General features: G+C 36.1%; 2 protein-coding genes across 2 annotated transcripts; both read right to left on the bottom strand.

The window, feature by feature from the left end:
- Positions 1-9,294: 9,294 nt before the first annotated feature.
- nkx3.3 (NK3 homeobox 3) lies at positions 9,295-13,124 on the bottom strand. The gene is made up of 2 exons (XM_039657145.2): positions 12,636-13,124; positions 9,295-11,385 (listed from the first exon to the last, which is right to left on the bottom strand). Exons 1-2 carry the CDS (start codon positions 12,886-12,888, stop codon positions 10,928-10,930), a joined length of 711 nt encoding a protein of 236 aa, XP_039513079.1. The 5' UTR covers positions 12,889-13,124; the 3' UTR covers positions 9,295-10,927.
- Positions 13,125-20,649: 7,525 nt separating this feature from the next.
- nkx2-3 (NK2 homeobox 3) lies at positions 20,650-23,338 on the bottom strand. Its single transcript, XM_039657082.2, has 3 exons — positions 23,208-23,338; positions 22,778-23,096; positions 20,650-21,582 (listed from the first exon to the last, which is right to left on the bottom strand). The coding sequence occupies exons 2-3, from the start codon at positions 23,088-23,090 to the stop codon at positions 20,957-20,959; spliced, it is 939 nt and encodes a 312-aa protein (XP_039513016.1). The 5' UTR covers positions 23,091-23,096; positions 23,208-23,338; the 3' UTR covers positions 20,650-20,956.
- Between the last annotated feature and the right edge of the window lie 258 nt (positions 23,339-23,596).

Consider the following 23,596-nt stretch of genomic DNA (forward strand, 5'->3'; position numbering starts at 1 on the left):
AAAAGTAGTGCATTGGAATAGAAAAACATGCTCTGTGTGAACATATGCGCGAAAATATTCCTGTGCTCATGCGAAAGTCTCCTATTGAGCAATCCAATTTTAAAGTCAGCTTAAAGGATAACTCCGGCGCAAAATGAACCTTTGGTCTAATTACACATTGTTACCTATTCAACCGTTATCTGAGATTTGTTTTCATGATTGCTGAATGTAAATAGTTTTATCTCTAAAAACAGTTTAGCCTATAACGCTAGTATAATGCTAGTATATAGGGCATAGAGTAATGACAAATAAAAATCGCTTGTTATTACCACTAACAAGGCTCAAAAAAGCCCCACACTAACACGATAGCATAATAAGGGTCCCTACATTCAAACCGAAGCATTGAGAATTTTGTCAGTGTCCAAACAGTTTAATAAAAAGATATTTTATACACACAGTCAACTTCGCGAATACAGGAAGAAGCCATCTTTGAAAAATAGTCTCTACCAGTCGATCTACGAACGCCGATCCATGTGCGCTGAACTGTGCAGAATCTCATATGGTCCATTGTTTCCGGAAGAAACACAAACACGAACCGTTTTCTTCTCTTCAATATGTACACGTAGCCTAAGCCTACTGTTCGCGCTCACCTTATCACCTTATTCACATCTCACCAGCGCACATGGAGGTGTTCGTAGATCGACTGGTAGAGACTAATTTTCAAAGATGGCTTCTTCCTGTATTTGCGAAGTTGTGTGTATAAAATATCTTCTTATTATTGGACACTGACAAAGTTCTCCATGCTTCGGTTTGAATGTAGGGACCCTTATTATGCTACCGTGTTACTGTGGGGCTATTTTGAGCCTTGTTAGTGGTAATAACAAGCGATTTTTATTTGTCATTACTCTATGCCCTATATACTAGCGTTATACTAGCGTTATAGGCTAATCTGTTTTTAGAGATAAAACTATTTACATTCGGCAATCATGAAAACAAATTTCAGATAACGGTTGACTAGGTAACAATGTGTAATTAGACCAAAGGTTCATTTTGCGCCGGAGTTATCCTTTAAAATCAACCCCATCCTTTTGTGCACGATAGGAAACAACTTTCCAAAGTTTTTCTCTTAGAATATTCAGGGTAAATGGCAGAAAGCCACAAAGCTGAGCTTTATCTCTAACCTTTATCTCAAGCACTCTCAACCCTAAAAGAAAAACATTTATGCACTGAGGATTTTTTACACTAATTTTCCTAACCACACACTCGTAAAACCCTATACATTTAAATGTGTGGAATTTCAACCCAATGCTTGTGGTTAAAAAGCTCAGTGTGTGTTTTCACAGAAGAGAAGGAGAGTTTATGGCTGATAAATGCATCACACTGGAGGAGAGTTCATCTCTTATGGTTTTACTGTAAATGTTTACATTCCAGCATGCTGTGATGTTATCAGCTAATCGTTTTTGGAACAGACAGTGGAGTCCTGTGGGTCGGATTATTGGTGGTGGTGTCGGAGGGATTCGCCTGAGGAGACAAGGTCAATGTGAAGTGCTGCTCTCTCCAAACAAAGGTATTAACTTTGGGCCATTTCTTTCCTCTTTCGTGCCCTTTCTATTGCCTCTGTAAATGCATTAACATCTTTTCACTTTGCAAATGTGAAAATTCAGGTTCGTGTTACACCCTTCCACCTGGATCCTTGATCCTCTGTTCAAGCACCATATAGTAAGGCAGTTATGGACTCCATGCCATTACTTTGAAGGTCAAAATGTGTATTTTTTGTTTAAAATACTTTCTCATGTCGTGGCTTACATAGAGACAACTTTGAGTTACCAACTTAAAGGCTGGGCAGATGATTTGTTCCAGCATTAAGTTAAGTGGTCTAAATGTATTTGTATATATATATATATATATCGTCTGTGGAAGGTGTAGGACAATAAAATGTTCTTCCAATCATTTTTTTCGGTCCGAATGCAATGACAAGATGTGCTGCCTGTCAACGTTTGTATTTCCATATCTCTGCACACCCTGCTAGCGCAGACATCACACTTTATCAGCGCGCTTCATGTTATGCAAAGTTAGACATCAGTAACCGAGCACCGCAACCGAAACAGCAGCAACCATTTACAGTTCCTCCTGGATCAATACTTATGCTGCTTTCACGCCATAACTACTTTAATTTGAAAGAGATGAAAACCTGTGACGTTATACTTATGATGTATGCGTTTAAATGGAAATACTATCATGCCGAAATGAATCTGCAGCAGTCAGATGGTACAGGTCAGTGCTCTTTAACCCTCTGGGGTCTGAGGTGTTTTCTGGGCCCTGTTACTTGAGACATTTTCATGGCTAAAGTCTGATTACACTCTGCTACAATAATATGTCAACAGCATGTATGTAAAAGTTTGTAGTTTTGACGTTTATGCGTGGTTTATGAAAAAACAAAAAACATTGTCACTGAAAAAGTTCATGAAACCCATACTGATTTTTTCTTCACAAGACTTTTGAAAATTGTATCACCTAGCCATGAATATTTGCATTAAAACTATGTGAAAATCATCCTGCATACTCATTCAAATAAAATAATATATTGATTTAAAATTTGTATGACATGTTTTGTTTCACACTTGAGAAAGACAAAGACCCTCCTATAATGGCCCTATCAGGTCCTATCATTATGAGGAGCCTTGCACAAAGAATGAGGAGAGATTTAAAAAAGAATGGCTTTTTGATTGTTTGGATTATTTACAACACAAAATAATCCAAAGATAACAAGACAGCAAAGGACAAAATAAACGAATGATTGAACACACTGATCTAAAGACAGAGACTTGAACGGTTTGTTCCATTGAAATATAGTACATACCTGTCATTTTCCAAGATGCTTTATTTTTTACTTTACCGTGTTCATGATTCTCATGTGAATGTTTAAAGGGATACTTTACCTCTGGAAAGATGAATGTGTATTTAAAATGGGTCATTTATGTGGAAGAAATGTGAAATTATTTTTGAATTTGGAGCTTTCTAGACTGAGAAAAGCATGTATTTTTGTCTTATATGTATTTTGGCATCTGGTCCCTGAAAAAAACAAAAACAAACTTGTGAACATGTTGATATCAAGAGAAACTAGGGCTGCACGATTCTTTTTAGATTTGTCTGGTTAAAATTGCGATTTGAAATGTACAAAAAAATATATAATGAACACCAGGTTTGTTGTGACTTGTAGGCATATACTTGTAGGGCTGCTTAATAACAATAGCCTATAGCAGGCGGCCTATAAATCGTTAAAAAGGAACACTTCAAAAACACTGCACTAGAGAAAAATATATGGATTATCATATTACATCAAACGTTTCCATTCTTAATGAAGTTATGAAATGAGATTGTAGTAAAACCATAAAGCCAATTGTTTGGTGCGTTTTACATTACTCAGTGACTCAAACTCAGCATGTGCAGAGAACATTTACTGAAGCGATCGAGCTCCAAACTATGAAACATTATTCTTACTACATATCTACGTTTGAGTAGATATCCACAAACACAGTATTTAACAGTAAACATTGGTCTAAACATTATAATATTCACCATATTAGAGTGAACATTCATGCCTAGTTTTAATCCATGCTGTATTTTATTATCGAACATAAAAACATCATTGTGCCGTACATGTATATAAATGTAGCATTGAAAGGTTGCCTACCTGTTTATAGTTCATATGTATCTGTCGATATATATATATATATATATATATATATATATATATATATATATACAGCCCATTCTCACCCCCAAGGCGTCACCTAACTGACGCCTTGGGAAGCATTTGGACATGCTTCAATATCTGACGCTTTAGGCGCCCTTTAGATGACGCCCTAGGATCGCGTGTACCCTACCCCCACCCCACACCTAAACCTAACCGCGTCCTCTAACTGACGCTTTCCTTTAGCGTCAGTTAGATGACGCCGTAGGATCGCGTCATGTACGTGACGCTAAAGGGCACCTAAAACGTCAAATATTGAAGCATGGTCAAAGTTGACGCTTTGGGGTGAGAATGCGTTGATATATATATACACACACACACATACATTTTAGTCTACCACTAGTTTAACTAGTAGCTACAATATGAAGTTTATGCAACAAAAACATGCTTACTATTATGAGTGGAAATACCTTAAAAGTCTTCTCATCTTCAAATCACGTTCTTCTAATTCTTCTGAGGTAAATCCAAGGTAAACAGCACAGCACAAACACAACATGTCTTCCAAACTCGATGAAAAGCAGAGGAGTAGCCTACTGAAGTCTCTGATTCTTTGTTTTGAGGTGATGAGGGCATTTACGGGTCTGCGTTCCCTCACGTGGACAATGTGAATGTCAATTGTTTGTGCGCGCATGGTCACATTAAAGCTAATGAGGACGTGCTTGAGAAACTGTACATCTTGTTGCTTTCATATGGATTACTTAAACAGAGAATTTCTATATATACTGTATATGATATAGATATCTGATATAGAATTTCTATATAGACTTGAGACATTTTACAAAGCTTGAAGTCTCTATTTTTATCTCTTTTATTTTAATTTAAAATAGAGACTTCAAGCTTTGTAAAATGTCTCTCAAGTCTCAGACAAATATGCATTGAGTTACAGGTCATTTTCTGTTGACAGGTCATTTTCACGCCGGCGCATGTTCATGTGTTTTGGAGGAGTCGTGTCTTATCTTGTGCTTTCAAAGCTAGCTCGTTGTTGCCAGCCTTCCTGGAAATTGCCTACCCTACCTTTAAGTAGGTAGTGCTCCCTAAAAAAGTTTTAACATTGTTGATCTGTGCTGTTGTTAAAACAAACTTGGCTCAACCAATGGCATGAGTTGTGTTTAATCTGTAATTGCCGAAATAAGGGAGCATTTGTAAAACCTGTTTGAAAACAGTCATTACTTTTGTGGTTCCTTTTTGGTGACACTAATGGTGCAGAAATGAAATGGTGCCTTTCAAGATGAGCATTAAACCTTTGTCTTTTTACTGATATTGGAATAAATAAGCTTTTTTCGTAAGCTCTTTTGCGGGGAAAAATAAATAAATCACACCCCAGAATTAATTAACCTCTAATCCTTTTTTATTGTTCATCAAGGAAATTGTGTGACATTCTGGAAGCATTTATAGCTCTTTTGTGTGAAATACCTCAGTCAGTGTCCTCTTTGTTCTTCAGAAGTTAAACTGGGAGGGTTCGACTCATGCTTGATGTGTTTTGAATCCATTCTTTGTCACACCTATTTTAATTTTCTCACAAATGAATGTCGGAGTGAAACAATTTGTGTGGTGGTTTTATTTTCATGTCAGTGTGCGGCTTAATTGCTTAGGGGTTTTGTTGTAGCAGGTAAAATGAACATGCACTGGGAAGACTCTTTTGTTTTCTTTGTGAGGGTTTATGAGCCTGCTCACTCTAGTCTGCATGAATCGTCTGCTCTACTCAAACTGTTTACATACTTTTTCAAGATACATTTTTTGTATAAACACAGACATCCATATGGCGCTCAACTGTGCCCTAATTCCTCTTCAGAAGCTGATCTATTCACATGTTTGTGTACAAGCATTGAGGACAAGCGTGCAGCAGGCATTGTGAATATAAAGGTCATTATCATTAAATGGTTTTAAAGGAGAACTCTGGGGCAAAATGAAACATCGGTACCTAGTCAATCGTTCTCTGAGATTTGTTTTCATGATAATCGAATAAGAGTTTTATCTCTAAAAACTGATTAGCGTATAATGCTAGTACTGGGGGCATTTACTAAGTAAAAAGAAATCGCTAGTTTATACCACTAACAAGGCTCAAAATAGCCACGTTTACACAAAGCCAGGTATTTAGCAAAACAAATATTTTCCCCCTCTCCGTTTTCAAAAATAACATTGTTTACACACCCGCATAAATGTGCCGTCGAGCGCCATCATAACTATGCCAAACCTATTGGTGGCAGTGTAGGGGTTAAGGATAAAGCCATTCAAGCCAATCAGAATCCCCAGAAACGACAAGAGAGAACCTAAAACGCCGATTCTCCCAGTTCACACGACAACACATAACCGGCGTTTTCAGAAATCTCCACTTTGGCCGGAGTTTTTAGAAATAATCGTTTTCAGTGATAAAAACGGCGTTTTCGTGTAAATGAGAGGGCAAACCGCAGAGAAATATCTACGTTTTCCCATTGTGTAAACAGGGCCTAGGACAGTAACAAAATGAGAGTCTATACATGCAAAACGAAGCATTGAGAACTTTGTAAGTGTACAGACGTTTAATAAGAAGATCCTTTATAAAGACAGTTCACTTCATGTATACAGGCGGCGCCATCTTGGAAAACAGTCACTACAAGTCAAACCACGAACGTCGTGCTGAGTGATCTGAACTGTATGAAGTTCAGTGAACTTCTGAACTGTATGAACGGCGTTCGGGGATCCGTTTTCTAAGATGGCTCCTGTCTGTATACACGAAGTGCACTGTCTTTATAAAGTATCTTCTTATTAAACGGTCTGTACACTTACAAAGTTCTCAATGCTTCGTTTTGCATGTATGGACCCCCATTTTGTTACTGTGTTAGTGTGGGGCTATTTTGAGCCTTCTTAGTGGTACGTATAAACTAGCGATTTATTTTTACTTAGTAAATGCCCCCAGTACTAGCATTATATGCTAAACAATTTTTATAGATAAAACTCTTTACATTCGATTATCATGAAAACAAATCTCAGAGAACGATTGACTTGGTACCAATGTTTTATTAGACCAAAGGTTCATTTTGTGCCGGAGTTCTCCTTTAATGCCATTTAAAGAGAATATAACTGAAAGAATAAAGAGTACACAAACTTGGGATGCATTTAATTGTTTAAAAATTCAATGTCTTCACATGTACTTGAAAGGAAACCAATCTGATAAATAATGACATAAATTATTTATGCTTATATTTTTTTTTTCAGTTGTTGTATTGTTAAACTTAAAATTTACTAGCATTTTTTGCATTTCATTATACTAAATGTTTTAGTTAATGTAAATGCGTGTGCAGGACATTGGCTCGGATACAGTTTATACATTAAACATTAAACTTATACATAGGACATTGGATACAGTTTAGTTATTTTGTCAATAAATATCAGTGTTAAATCACTATAGACTGAGTGACACATAACGGAAATCCAAGTTTTGCCCACAAATGTCTCTCATACAATGAACAATACATGGTATATTACTATGATTTCATCCATGAATATATGGACTGTCTAAAGCATTGGATGAAGGTGTCAGAGGGTGTGATTGCAGATGGATGCTGTATTTTGGTGATAGTGAACCTCCTTTCTCTTGCCTTTATGAGGGTGTTGTCTCCTCAAACGCACATGATTAATGTACTCTGGGCTTTAGCCAGACTCTGTTGTGCAACACAGACATGGTCTATTGACTGTATCTGAATCATGCAGATATCACGAAAGGGCTGCTTAAACTCATGTGAACTGCTTTATATTGTAATGGTTGAAATAGAATCATATTCCTCTACTTGCCCCAACCTTTTCTCTTTTTTTGCAATCGACAGCTCCTTGGATGTGTGCAAGACATGTTAACATTTAGATTGACATACCTGAAACACAGCAGCTATTCATTACATTTAAAGGGATACTCCACTTTTTTTTGTAAATAGGCTCATTTTACAACTCCCCCAGAGATAAACAGTTGAGTTTTACCATTTTTGAATGTATTCAGTCGATTTTCTGATATTTAGAAGAATATCAGTAACCAGACAAGTTCTGGTCTCATTGACTTCCATAGTATATTTTTTTCCTATGGAAGTCAATGAGACCAGAAACCGTCTGGTTACTGATATTCTTCTAAATATCAGAAAATCGGCTGAATGGATTCGAAGACAGTAAAACACCACTGTTTAACTCTGAGGAGTTGTAAAATGAGCCTATTTTAAAAAAAGTGGAGTATCCCTTCAATGAAAATGCTAAATTACTAACGTTGAATTAATTTGTTTTGTTCTACAGTTGCGCAATGGTTATCTGATCCATGTGTCAATGAAAACAAATCGATCCTATTTACTACGTTGGTGTTTCCTTTTTAAAATATTGTGACATAACATGCATTGTATTATAATCTCAGATTTGCTTTCCTGTTTATGTCAATATTTTAGATTTTAATAAAGAATGTAAGACTTTGGAGAAAGAGAAAAAGACAGCATGTTATTTAGCACATTCACAGCATTTCGTTTGACCTCACGGTGACACTATCCTTCTCGAACATGGGACTGCAGACTTTTCAAAACAGTCTGTCTGACAGTGTTGTTCTTCATGAAAATGACCTGCACATCTTGCATGCGAGTACAGAGGACAGATTCAAGATAACCTGATATTTCAACTGTTAAACTGTAAAGACCTGTTCACACTGAGGGCGATAGCTGTAAAGATGCACTCTAAAAATGCTGGGTTATTTCAATCCAAATTTGGGTCAAATATGGACAAACCCAAATGTTGGGTTAAAAATGCAAGTAAAAAAAATATGGTTGAAAGTGAAAGTTGGAAAAAAAAGTAGAAAAAAACATTTGGGTTAAAACAACCCAGCATTGGGTGTACGCCACATTAAAAAACGGCAAAACAGTATTTATTGTTGAGTTATGTAAATAAAACGGATATAATTTGAAATCTGACCCTTTGTAAAGTACAATGCTTATTATGATTTATTGGATGGCAGGCAACGTATTGTTCCTTTCATTCATCACACTCTAAACAATGATGGGTTGTTTTAACCCAAATTTGGGTCAAATATAGACAAACCCAAATGTTGGGTTAAAAATGTAATTTAAAATTTTTTACCCAACTTCAGCTTTCACTTTCAACTGTACATTTTAATTACATTTTTAACCCAACATTTGGGTTTGTCCAAATTGGACCCAAATTTGTGTTGAAACAGCCCAGTATTTTTTTTTAGAGTGCAGTTTAAAACAGCATAGACCAATGATTCTTGAGATATAAGAGCCGGTTCATAAAAAAAAAAAACAAAAAAAAAAAAACCTATTTAGTCAGTATTGCCTCAGTACGAGATTTCAATGTTGATTTATATAAAGTTGTATTGATTACATTAATGTACTGAGGGTGTTTTCATTGGCTTTTATCTGTATGACAGGTTGTCACTTGTCAAGCCATTTTCCACAAAGAATCTTTTGATCATTGCTTCCCTTTAAATGATTGCCTTTAGGTCATTAATCTCCGTAGTATACGTGTTGACAAACCCTCTTAAGCTTTACACTTTTGCGGTTAAATAGTCTCAGACACAAGTCTTTTATTTTTCTAAAACCTAGAGTAACTTTATTAAACATGTATTTTTCTGTAAAGGACAGTGACTTTTAGAGTGGATTTAATTTAGGCATTGGATTTAAACAGTCAACACATGTTAAGACAGTGCACTATACAGTGTATTTTTCATGTGATGTAAATAAACAAGAACTTTAATCAGTGACAAATGCTAACAGAAAAACTTCCCAAACTAGTACTCCTTCAAAGCATTTACAGCCTATTTAAACACTTAAAAATGCATGATGCCTTTGCTTTAGATAACAAATATGACACCAAATTAATATTAAAGGAGTAGTTCACTTTTGAAAAAAACTTTTGCTGATAATTTACTCACCCCCATGTCATCCAAGATGTCCATGTCTTTCTTTCTTCAGTCGAAAATAAATTAAGGTTTTTGATGAAAACATTCCAGCATTTTTCTCCGTATCCCATCTTTATAAGTTGAAATGCTCGCCTTGCTCTGTTCTGTGATGCACGTTTGTGACTCTCCTGTTTGAACTCGTTCATCAAAATGAACAAATCTTTTTCCGAGTCAATTCGTTCCTTTCGTTTGTTGAATGAACCAAATGACATGAAAAAAGATTCGTTCATTTTGATGAACGAGTTCGAACAGGAGAGATACAAACGTGCGTCACAGAACAGAGCAAGGCAAGCATATTATGCTTATAAAACTTAAACTTTGTTTTTTTGTATTTTTGTTTTTAAATGAGTGATCGTTTCGCTTGATAAGTCCCTTATTCATTGTCTGGAATCGTTTAAAGCCCTTTGAACAGTTTGCAGTTTGCACTGAAACTGTCTTTTGGACCTTGAACCGTTTGGTTCCCACTGAAGTCCATTATATGAAGGAAAATGCTGGAATGTTTTCATCAAAAACCTTAATTTCTTTTCGACTGAATAAAGAATGACATGGACATCTTGGATGGCATGGGGGTGAGTAAATTATCAGCAAAAGTTTTTTCAAAAGTGAACTACTCCTTTAAAACATTTCATTAATGGAAGATTGTTAGGTTTTAATTACAAGTAAAAAGTTATTGGACACTTTCTGAATATGTTCATCCACTTAAAGGGATAGTTCACTTTGAAATTAATTTTTGGTATGTTTTAGCTTACCTCAGGGACATCCAAGATGTGGATGTCTTTGCTTTGTTTCCATAGTAGTAGTATGCTCTTTGAGGTGGTGACCATAGACCTCCATTATATGACAGACACGCATGGTTCGACCTAAAAATATCAAAATTGAAAATACTGCGGAAACAAAAACACCTACATCTTGGATGGCCTTCAAAGTGAACTATCCTTTTAATCTGTTTGCAGATGCCACTTTTTGGTTTGATCGTTTGTTATCTAAAGCAATGCGACTCATAGTGTGTATTACATTCGCACTGTATAACAGGACAGTTATGACAACAAATGAGAGAAACTTAGTGAATTGTCTTTGCTTTGGCTTAATGTCATTATTGCAATGATTGATAACCAGCATCACAAAATCAACATTCCTCTTTTGGTTTCATGGTCGTTCAACGGTTTATGACGTTTTCTGGCTTTATAATCCTGCTGGAGGAATAGCATTGTTTGCCATGTTCCCTTCTGAAAAAATGCACTTTGGCTGTTCATGTCTCCACAGTCACTGATATATCAGTACATGCCACCACTTAAATTGTTTCCTGAGATCCACGGCTGGAAGCAGAACATATAAGGATAGCACGGGTAAGACTGGTATAAGGGAGGGACAGACGGATTGGGAAGCTCCTCTGCGTTATATTGCCTCTGGTCGTTTCTCACCAGTACTTTCACTGCCACTCTCTTTGCCAGGGCTGTTGTAGGAGTCGTCGCGAGCTCGGCTGCCATTTGCCGCCGTTTAGTTTTGTATCTCCTGTTCTGGAACCAGATCTTCACCTGTGTCTCGGTCAGTTTGAGCGCTCCTGCCAGGTCAGCCCGCTCCGGGCCAGACAGGTACCTCTGCAGGTTAAAGCGACGCTCCAGCTCGTACACCTGTGCATGAGAAAACGCTGCCCGGGACCTTTTCTTGCTTGATTTGGAGTGGTTTTCTTCAAAGTTGCAGCTCTGTGGTTTCTGTTGGTCAATGGTGTGATCTGTATAGATGGACAAAAACAGGTTTAGGCTCTGTTCTTGCTATAGACCATGTGACAAATTAAAAAAATAGCCCTACAATTGACCAGTGACCATTTAATAACTTAATAGGCCTATGTTGACTATGTTGGCCTATGTGTATTTGAGGAGATATTTACTGTAAAAAAAAAAAAAAAAATGAGGATTTCTTTTAGAGGAGAGCAGGGAGTGTTTTTTGTTTCAACTTTAACTATGTCTTAAATGTTGATATCTTAAATATATAAACTGTGTAAATCAATGTAAAGGACAAAACATGCTATCTACACTACAATTTAAAACATGGGTATTTTAAATGTTGTGATTTAATTTATTATGCATTTATTATGATTTATTAGCCTCCCATTTAATTTAAACACTTTAATTCAAAACGGTCACAATGTTTTTTGTAACTTTAAAAAGAAAATACAATTAGAAACAAATACAGAAATACATAAAACATGGGCTAGCAATTAAAAAGAGTTTGTGCAGGTTTCAATATTTCTTGTTTTGTTTTAAATGTGAAAATCTTGTTTTTACAAATTAAACAGAAGAATCTGATAAAGTTGGTGATACCAGTTCTGTCCTTTAATGTTGACCAAAAAAAAGCATAAATCTAATTATTTCTCTTTTTAAAAACATTTACAGGTAAAACAAAAACGGTTTAAAGCACAATGTCATGTCTGTCTTAGTTAGATTTGTGATCATGGATGATCCTACTGAACCCATAAATATTAAACAAAAATAAGACGGTATATATAAATATTTTTGCCACAACTCACGATGTTTTAGGTTTTAATAGAGGTTAGCTTTTGCTATTAGGCTATGTAGCTATTATATGGTATGCAATTGTATGATCTGCTTTTTTATATTTGTGATGAATGAAAATGTTTTGAATGAAAATGTTGAAACTGGAATTGAGTGATGCGTAATATTATTTTTATATATATATATATAGGCTATATATATATATATATCACAATAAATGAAAGTGTAAAATGTCGGGTACTGGCAACAGCACGCTTTGCGTTTACGTTAATGTATATATTTCGTGCATAGCCCTTTTTGTGTTCTAAAATGTAGCAGACAAAAAATATAGCCTATACATTATATTTTGTACTTATAAAGAAAAAAAAACAACCCGAGCAACAAAGTTTGAAACCTGTTCAACAACGCAGCCCACTGCCCGTATGCAAAAAATATAACGTATAGGCTATAGGCTGATTTAAAGTCTCACCGTGTCGTCTTTCTAGTGAATTGTCTTCTCCTCCTGTTGACTCTTCCTCGCATGAATGTTGGTCAGAGGATGAAGAGTCCAGCACGAGCACACAGGAAGAGATGCTCTCAGCTCCAGTGTTCCCGACCGGCAAAGATGAGCTGGAACAATCCCGCGCTTCTGCGTATTCCTCATCAAGACGGCAATGTTTCTCGCAGTCAAGTCCTCGGTTTAATATGTTGTGAATGGAAAATGAATTGCGGTTATTCGCCATTTAAAGCAATTGCATAACCTGCTCGTCAATTTCCGATGACCTGCCGTTTTTGCGCTTCTATCTGGGAAGCTCCTGCGCTTTCATGGCGATGGATAAGTCCGCAGTATAATGGGGTTTCCTCTTTGCGTGTCATTTAATTGTTGCAAAACTTCTTCAGACCCAATCAACAAGCAAAGTGTCAGAAAATGTAATGTGCGCATCAGTCCCCTCTGTTCTCTTTCCAGACGCGGTGCCAATGGGCTTTCTGGAGCGCTTCGCTCCTCCCTCTCAAACAGACCTGTAGAAATAGAAAACCTATCGAAATCGGGTTACTGCTCTTACTGGCTTTGTTAGTTTGTTTGGACATTGTTGTGTTTCGATGACAAAGAGGGATGTTCGAGTCTATAAAAATTAGAAATGTTTTTTTTATTTTTTATTTTTTATTTTTTTAGATGTAGACCTATTTAAAAAGAGAACGTTGTAGGAGGCTAGGTTATAGGCTATAGCATAGTATACATCCTTAATAGCTATATTATTTATAGCCTAATATGTTTTTGAAAATTAATCATTTATAACATTTTCTTTAAAAAAAAAAAACCCAACAACAACAAAAAGCAACGGCAAAAAAAAACCTCTAGAGTGATTAAAAAGTATCCATTCAAATATTTGAATAGGCCTACAGCGAGTCTGCACATCATCAATATAAAAAAACAAACAAACATCAAACATAATTTTCAAGATTTTATGTAGCCTAACTGTAGATTAGCTACTCAGTTCGACATGAAAACGTGCTTTAATAACTATGGTCAAGTCAACATAAACGTCTGCTTGATGGATACGCAACACCGACTTTTACATATTGTTTAAACTTGTGTCAACAATCAAACAACGTATGCCAGCATTTTTCAGGAATTTCACATGATTTCTATGCTTGAACAATGAACAAAGCCAGTAATGAATTAAAGAATGTAATGTTAATTAGAGGTGCAATCAAGTCATTTTGAATGAATTTCATAATGTTTACACTAGGCCTATAGCTATCTATATATTCTACATAGTGTAAAATACATATATTGTGACATTCATTATATAATTTTTGTAGAGCCTGTGTAGCTACATCTCAAAAACAGCACTTAATATTTAATGGTTTGTTATTTTGTTAATGTTCAAAATTTACATTGCTCATTCGATGACTAGAATTATTCAAATTCGTTCAGCTTATTCAGGCTTTCGTTTCTCATCTGATGTAGCCTAATGCAGTTTAAGGCATGTGTTTTATTTATTTATTTTTTAATTTTTTGCATTCATTGTATAAGGCAATGAGATGTGTGTGCTAGCCTACTTGTCATTTTCTTCAAATTACGTTGTTCTAAAACACATTTTTGACCCATCAAAAACCAGTCAAAAGTAGCAAGTGCGGCAAAGCCAACATTGTATGGGTCAAAATTATTGATTTTTCTTTAATGCCAAAAATCATTAGGACATTATGGAAAGATCATGTTCAATGAAGAAGGACAACTTTAAAGGCGATTTTCTCGATTTTTTTCCAGCCTCAGATTCCAGATTTTCAAATAGTTGTGTCTCGGCCAAAGATTGTCCTATGATAACAAACCATACATCAATGGAAAGCTCATTTATTCAGATGAAGTATACAGTACATCTTAATTTCAGGAAATTAACCCATGTGATTTTTTTTCTTTTGTGATACAGGGTCACATTTGTTCTTTGAAACTGAATCCGTCTGTAGAACTGAAACCTTTTCAGCTTTTCTTTTCCCTCAAAATGCTCTTTTGTAAATTGCAAAGGTTAATTTATTAGTTTAGCTAATTTTATTATAGGCTACTGATCATACACTAACTATATTTTATCAACCATGTTTAAATAGCCTAGGCTTATATCTTCAGTGAAATGTAATTTATTTTATAAACCTGCTTGTTTAACTTTTTCATCTTGAATATGGTTTTTATTATTGCTCCAAATGCTTATTTTTCGTAAATTTGTAAAGCACATAAAATGTGAGATTCGATTTCAAATATCTTTCGCCAAAACGAACGCTCTTTATTTATACTTTTTTTTAGGGGGGGGGGGGGGGGGGTCTCTCTTGGTTCCTGGCAGGATTTCTAATGAGAATAGAACATTTAGGTCTAGTTTACAGCAAAATTCCTACGAACGTATGTGCGCATTTCGATATGACATTATAAGGTAGATCTCAGTTTGTGAAATGATTGTCAAAGCTATTGTTCTCCCGTTAGTGTTTATGAAATACGATTGTAGCGCCTCCATGTGGCCCGCTGGTGTTCATCTGCTGTCTGTGTGTTTGAATATCTGGTTGACCATAGAATCTAGCTATGTTCCAAGAAATGGATTTTCCTACATTCCAAAAACGCCACAGCTTTACTTAAAAAAATCCTTTTTTAAATAAAAAGGTGAAATAGCCAAGTGTAGGCTATTGTAGGCTACTGATTATGCTTTTAATTGGGAGTGTTTTTTTTTTACTCACCCTAAACTGATTGGAGAATATATTGCATACCTCGTATAAGACATGTGTAAAGGTATAGGCAATTTCCGGAGAGGCAAGCAATAGTGAGCTAGCTTTGAAAGCATGACATCACGTCCTCCCTAGCGTGTACAAAGCCACTGCTTTGCAACAGTCGAACCAAAATTTATTGAGACACCTTCAACATTTAACACATTATCACAGTTCACTAGTGGTAATAAAATATGACAAGAACTCAAATCAAGTTGATATTTCACTGGTTTTGGCCAAACTTCTGTTAGACTGATGTCTCAAAAATGTTGAATAGCTGTCAGCTTTACAATTTAAGTACACAATTAGATAATACCAATTTAGCTCAACCAATGAGCAAGTAATGCTTACTTTTGTTCAGTCTGTGAAACAACACATTCTCATCCCAAGATGTCATCTAAATGACGCTTTTGACCATACGTCAACATCCGACGTTTTAGGGCACCCTTTAACGTCAGTTAGATGATGCTATATCCTCCTAGGGCGTCATTTAACTGACGCTTTACCTTTAGCGTCAGTCACATGACGCGGGTAGGTTTAGGTCTGGGGTTAGATTGCGTCATCAACTGACATTAAAATTTGTGTGTATAATATATCAAAGTTTACTTTCTTTTGCTATCCTCACTTACATAAATGAACTATTAAGGGTCCTGCACCCACTAGTAAACAAATATCAAAAATTATATAGTAATGTTTTGGTTTGACTCTAAATGCAGGGAGCAAACAAAAGAGATGGTATTAAATTACCTCATGTCTCAAAGCACATAATAATGAACATAAACAACTTTAAGAGCACTAACCTACCACCTGCAGCAGATTCATTTCAGTGTTGATAGTGTTTCCATTGAAACGCATAAATTGCTCCGAGTATTATGTCATGTTTCCATCTCTTTAAAAATTACTGTTGGCATGAAGTGAACGCAGCACTGGTTTTGGTTCGGGAGAAACTGTAAAAGGTGGCTGGATGTTTTGGTGCTCGTGCTGATGAAGTGTAATGTCAAGAGTAATGCAGAGGTATGAAAATACAAAGGTCGACAGGCAGGACATCATATCATTGCATTCAGGTCAAATGAACATTTTACTGTCCTACGCCTTCCACAGGCACATATAAATACATTAAGACCACTTAATTTAGTGATTGCCATCAGTATGTGAAGGGTCTGCACACCAGCATAACAAAATGTTTCTGGAACAAATCACCTACCCTAAAAGTTCATTCTTTACTTACTTAGAAATATGACCAAAATCTTGTGGCGCTTGTATATATTTGGTCTAATGTCCCACATAATAGCTCACAAACCAAACTATGCCAGATCTTAAGTGGTTTGTGTTTAAAACAATGTTTAACAGGATGCTATTCTGTTGTTTTTCACTTCCACCACGGCCAACCAAATAAATATTACTCTGCTTTTGTTTATGTTGAGCAGCTAAGCTATATCGCCATATTGGGAGGTTTGAAATGTTGTAAGCGTTTTTCACTCTGAAGAAACATTTGAATTGATTAGGTCAGTACTAAGAATCATCCTGGGATTCAGTGGCCAAGTTTGTTTATTGTTCAAATGTTTCTGAAGAATAGAATGAAAAAAAAAATGTTGAAAAAAAGGGTCGACTTTCACGTTCATCATATTCCCAGGACCCTAAATAAAGCATTACAATCATGGCAGGTAAGCCTATTTTTAGGCCTATTATTTTGTTTCAATATTTAACATTGACCAGAGCAAAAGTGTGTTTGGTAGGGAGATCGGAAGTGGCGTGACCAGCAGGGGGCGCTTTTCACGTCAGTTTAAAGGCTGACAGTATAAATTACATATGATAACACTCAAAGCTGTGGTACTCAACCTGGATTTCTCGTAAGATATGCCATATATCACACAAGAGATTTCTGACTAAATCAAGACCTGTTAATAATCTATTATCTGCAAATGTAGGCTATTTTCTCCCCATAAAACGCAAATGAGTTGTTCATTATTTGTCGTTAAAGTTGTGATGTTTGAGATCAATAAAATGATAAGGGGCTAAACACAACCAAATGCTGTTATGTACGCTTATGCTGCTGTGCTCATCACACATTCACCTTTTTTTTTTTCCAATTTGCAACCACTGGTTTCAATGCTAATCTATGCTAATTGCATTTCACTTTAATGTCTTTTAAATTTTACGCCTCTTATTTACTTAATTTCTCCTTGTCCTCCTTGGACAATCACTTGTTTGCCTGGTTTGCAGTTCAGAAAGTCCGTGGCCTTATAGCTTTGACCTCATGTTCTCTTGAAATAATTCTTGTGCTCGAAATTAGCTTTTCCTTCCTTTTCTTATCTATCTACAGTCCATATAGATATTTTTTCACCTTCCTAACTGATTTGATTTCTGATTCTCAGAACTGTGCAATAACGTTCTCTTAAAGTTGTTTTTAGTAACGTTAATAGAACGTTTCTTCAAAGTTATCTCTTTAATAACATTCTGGCAACGTGAGCACAAAAACAAAACATAGCCACATCGGTGCAACGTTTTCCCTCAAACGTTTTAGATAATGTTACTTTTTGTTTCATAATGTTGAGAGAACGTTTTAAAAATAACAATCCCATAATGTTTGCAAAATCAAATCTGGGCGTTTTGAGCGTTCAGTGAACAGTGTGAAACATTTTAGCAAACCGTTCTTAAAACACGTTTTGTTAGCTGGGCTAACACTGAATAAATTCAGAATTAGGCTCTTAATTTTATTAGGCTATAATAATGGTAACACTTTATTTTACCGCGTCATTAGCTACATAGTAGTAATAGCAATAGCCTATACTAGGGATATTAGCATTACATGCAACTAACCCAAAACCAAAATAAACCTTAATGCAGTTAATATTACTCAGGCCTACTTGAATAATTACAGTGTAACAAAAGACGCCTTAAAATGAAGTGTAACCATATTTTACATCTTATTTGTCCTACAGAGTTAGGCCTACTAACTGATTTTTAACAACATCTGAAATCTGACCATCTATCTCTTTGGCCTATATATAACAGTGACACACTGTTTCGGGGAACTAACCACACCCTCTCCAGATATTCGTCCAGAAATCCTTTGTATAGATTGATATCTGTAGTCCAGCACTCTGTATCATCCTGAGGCATCGCCGCTGTGTCGCCATGAGTATTTACACTGAAGTGTCTGGCCACTTACCCTGACAGCAGGTAGGCCTATGTCCAATGGGTGCTGTTCATCCTTGCTATTAGTAGAGAGACAAACCCCGGTGACTCTGTTTACTTTTCTATTAATCTTCATTATTAGAGTGGGAGCTCTGGTGAACCCGTGAATGGACTGAAGGATAAACGAGTTACGCCATGCGTAATGGCCGAACATATAGGCCTACTTGTTTCCATCAAAGCTTAATTGTGTTTATTATTACGAAATCAAAATGATGCATTAAGAATTGAAATTCAGCAACTCCAATGAATTACGCCATTTCATCTTTTTAAATAGTTGTCCTTTAATTGTTATATGCCTAGGCTATATATTATTTCGTATGATCTTATATTGATGTTATTGATATTTTCTTTACTAGTGTGCATAGATGCCGAATTTAGTCCCAAACTTTCTGTTTCCACAATGCTAAAATTGCAAAGTGCATTAATTAATGCTGACATGTTTTGTCAGATTATAAATCGATCCGCGTGGTAACAACTAAATTAACAGTTTTTACTGAAAGTTATATGATCAATAATTTAAGACAACATATGGTTTTACATCGCTTTAGCTCATCAAAAAAGTTAAGCATTTTCTAGTTATAGGCTAAGATTCAAGACTTAAACATCCAAGTTGATTGTACTTAAAAATTTAAGGAAGCATTTATGTTTTTTCAAGTGTAATTAACTTTAATAAATCGGTTTGATTTCATTAAGATTGCCGTTGAAAATATTTTTAAGAGTCAGGATAGATTAAAAAAAGGTAAGGTAAAATTTTGCAGTGATTTAAAATCTATCGAGATAAACGCTTGTGATTAAACCAACACAATGTCTCTGTAAAAAAAAAAATGTGTGGGTTTAACTTAAAAAAGTAAGTAACCTGGGTTGCCTTAAAAATTTAAGTTGATTGAACTGGAAAAAGTGAGTTAATACAATTAAGAAGATTAATTTAATCATCAGAAACTCAAAATAATAAGTTATCTCAACTAAAAAGTTATTATAAAGTTGATTTGACAAAAGAAAATATGTTGTGATAACAAATCTTGAAAATATTTTTTTTTACAGTGCATTAGACTCTCCTACATCCCATTACAGCAATGCCTTTTGCTCACAGGTTTTATTTGAGAAGACCCGCCATTGGAGAAAGAAAGAAAGAAAGAAAGAAAGAAAGAAAGAAAGAAAGAAAGAAAGAAAGAAAGAAAGAAAGAAAGAAAGAAAGAAAGAAAGAAAGAGTAGGACGCAGAGGACTGGGAACGATATTCAATTTTATTGTTCAAGATTATTGTTTGTTTGTTTACTTGAAACCAATTGCAGATCACGTATTTATTGTGAAAATGTTCTTCCTCAAAATATGTCATAGCCTACCTCAAATGTAGTTTATGCTTATCAAAATACGCCTACATAAACTTGTATCTTCTTGTCTGACATGAAGTCCGGTTAGTGAAATATCGATTCAACGCATTTTATACCTGCACGATTTATTCTCTGTTATAGTGTGCATTCTAAAAATCAAGTTATTGTCGTTTATTTTGTTAACCCTTTGTCTTTGAAAAACTGAGGAACAAAAGTGAATGGTCGGTTTCGTGCGCGTAGGTCACTCGTCAACATATTCAATTGGTATTTAAATAATGATGTGTTTTGGAAATGCGCATTATAATATTTTAATTTATAATCAAATAAAACGTATTTCATACACGTCGTTTTGTTTGAAAATTATTTTACCACGAATGAAACACTTTAAATGAATATTTAATATTGGAAGAACATTTTGACTGTTCATTAGTTGCTCATATTAGCTAGCAATACCATTCGGAGAATGTTGTGGGAAATATCAGTATTTAGAATTTTGTCTGTACCTCTTATTGAAACACTTTTTTTGCTTCTGATTCTCAAGTCTTTGATTTCTACCACTCACTCTCTTCTTTAACATCAAATGTTGTAACTTAAATGTTCTTTAAAATTGTTGTTTCAAATTGTAGCCTAAATATGTTTAGCAGGACCTTTTAAAAATAAAGTTTACTGTTTTTATTCTTTCAATGTAGGTTTGCACAAAATCATCACACACACCGGATTGTCATTCGTAACATTTCTTAATAACTTTTCATCTATAAGTGCAATGAATGAAAACCACAACAAATGTCTTTGAGTATGGATACAATGGTGCCAGTCTAAAAGTTAGACCCGCGAATGTTCAGGGAATATGTTGTCCAAAAAGGTGGTCTAAATTGCTATGAATATTCATGTGCACGTTCAGCCATCATGGGAAGAAATTCACTCATGTTTATACTGAAAAGGTAGACTATACACGACCCTAGGCCTATAAAACATGGCTAACTTGTGTATATTGTACGTTGTCATTTATTTACAGACGGCTGGGTTGCAATGGCACTACCATGCCCGGATCCCTTGCAGAGTCCCTTGGCACGCGGACACGGGGGTCCCTTGTGATGTTTGAGGTTGAGAATATGTTCCGAGGTTGTTCAGACTCATGCTCATCAGCGCGTTAGTGGATGTGTTAGCCGGGAGCGGTGGAAGGCTTGGGTATGTACAGCTGTAAGGGTTTGTGTAAGCGGCGTTGTTATAAGACGAATAGCCGTTATATGTGTACGGGCCTGGGTTCACCGCGTACGTGGCGTTGTAATTCTGCGATCCCGTTAAACACGGTTTGCCATCCCGGACCAGGACAGGCACCGCCACTCTCCTGGGCGGCGGCGGGTGATGGTGTCCTGCCATTTCCAGTGTTTTGTCTTGACGCTGTCGCTTGCATTTGTATCTGCGGTTCTGGAACCAAATTTTGACTTGCGTCGATGTCAGTTTCAGGGTACTCGCCAAATGTTCTCTCTCAGGAGCCGATAAATAGCGCTGCTGTTTGAAGCGCCGCTCGAGCTCAAAGACCTGCGCCTGACTGAAGAGCACCCGCGGCTTCCGACGCGTCCTCTGCCGCTGAGCGCGCTCCGTATCCGAGTGCGCCTCGCCCTCGCAGTCCGGGGATCTGAGGATGGCACCGCAGCTTTCTAGGAAAACAGGAGACAACAAAAGATCCAAAGCGAATACGGTTAACTCACACTTAACGTGATTCACAAGCATTCCCTTGCATAAAAATATAGGCCTAGTATTGCGCATTACACGAGTCTGCCTTTACACAAAGTCTCTGTCACTCACAGACCAAATCACAACAGACTGTACATTAATTCAGAAATAATGTACAATAAAATTACATTTAAATTATATTATCAAGATGTAAAATACAGTCCATATCTATACACTGTAAAACAAAAATTTGGTATCACGTTTTTCTTTTGTCAAATCAACATGTGGTTGAGATAGTATAGGCCGATGTTGAGTTTCTGTTGTTTAAACTAATCTCCTATTAACTATTTTTATTATTATTTCAATGAACTTAAAATGTTAACTCTACCAGGTTACTTTTTTAAGTTAAACCAACAATATTTTTTACAGCGTAGTAAAAATGTATCACCTTAAATCAAGTAGAGAGAAGTGCGTAAGTTAGTGCAAATTATGAATGTGTGCAGTGGTCAATAGATTAGTCATATAATGCAATAATAAATAAGTGGTCAGTCGATGTCACATATATATGCCTATATTTATGCACACAATGTCTTTGACAGGGTAAATCAAAACACAAAAATATAATACGATCATTCTAAATTTCACAATATGCAATATTCACATTAAATATTAGGCTAAATGCCCACAGCTTCATCGTAATTGTTTAACTTGAATATAATGACACTTTAACGAGGTTATTTGTTTTGAAGACGCATTAAAACAGGCCTAAAGTTGCTTTTTTACACTCACGAAACATTTTTTTCTTTGATTTTTTTTCTTATCTTTTCAAAACCTTAATTTAACTTATTTGTCCCATTTTTGTGAAAGGTTGACATGCCTGTTTTATACATTTTAATGCTAGTCAATGCAAATAATCATTTAGGATAAAGCTGCATGATTCATGCCATTTTTAATATTTGTCAAAAAATAATAATATTAACCACATTGTATATAGGCTACTAAACAACAAACATTCCTGCATTGGCGCTCTCAGTTATTATGAATTTCTTGATATTCTTGAATTTCTTGCTATTATTATGAATATGATATTCAGAGACACGTGCAAATCGAACTCCGCGTGCAGTTTCGAAAACGCATTCAGATTCATTCTCGTCAGTCGTAAAACACAAAATCACCCACTCGTTTCGTGGTCCTCAAGTTCATCTTCAAGTTTAGTGTCGACGTGTCCCAGGCCCGGATGGACGAACATCGGAGGGGAAAGGCTGCTCTCCACTAAACTATCCTGCATGGAGAGAGAGTTCAGAAAAGACATCTTCTCCTCGTTCTCAGAGAAGCCGGGACTGTCTCCACCTCCGAGAAAACAGGACGATGGTGCCTGAAATCTGTCCTGCAGTTCCGGATGCAGAGATTGAAGGTGTCGAGACTGTTGCTCCAGTTTCAGTATATCCTTCACAGAAAACGGCGTTGATGTAGCCGGGCTCGGAAGCATCATCGGGCGCTGTTGGATTACATCTACAATGTTATATTCCTGATTCAAACCGGCAGCTTCGAGAAGCAAAGCCCCCGTTGAACAATTGTTTAGATAAGGAACAATTTCAAGTAAACATACCTAAATGTGTCGATTAATCTCCCATTGTGTCATGGCTGCTTGATTTGCATGAAGAGAGGTGAGGACCGCCACTCGTCGGTGTGAACTGTTGTGTGTGTGTTTTACTTGGAGTCCGGCAGCACAAGGCAGTTCTTCTGCCCGGTGATGTCACGTTACCGGGGCGGGATGTAATGATCCTTCCTACAATCCACAGAGGAAACGCATTGACTATACCAGAAAAACAGACCCCAATGTCTCACTATTTTTCTTAATACAGTTCTTAAAGATCATAATATCACAAACTTAGCCTACAGAATTTTGAGTTTGTTTTACGATTCTTTGGAGATTAAAAAAGCCTTCATGTCACATTATAGTTTTGTTTTATTCTTTGAGATCAGTATTGATGATGG

Source organism: Pimephales promelas, chromosome 11 (assembly GCF_988280905.1).
Source record: "Pimephales promelas chromosome 11, fPimPro1.hap1.1, whole genome shotgun sequence".
NCBI classification, from domain to species: Eukaryota; Metazoa; Chordata; class Actinopteri; order Cypriniformes; family Leuciscidae; genus Pimephales; species Pimephales promelas.

Bases quoted from the DNA above. Each gene is read 5' to 3' on its own strand.
- nkx3.3 (XM_039657145.2), bottom strand. From the start codon at position 12,888: ATGGCGAATAACCGCAATTCATTTTCCATTCACAACATATTAAACCGA. The intron at 11,386-12,635 runs GTGAGACTTTAA...CCATCTATACAG, and splicing joins TTCACTAGAAAGACGACACG to ATCACACCATTGACCAACAG.
- nkx2-3 (XM_039657082.2), bottom strand. From the start codon at position 23,090: ATGATGCTTCCGAGCCCGGCTACATCAACGCCGTTTTCTGTGAAGGAT. The intron at 21,583-22,777 runs GTGGGTGATTTT...CTGTTTTCCTAG, and splicing joins ACTTGAGGACCACGAAACGA to AAAGCTGCGGTGCCATCCTC.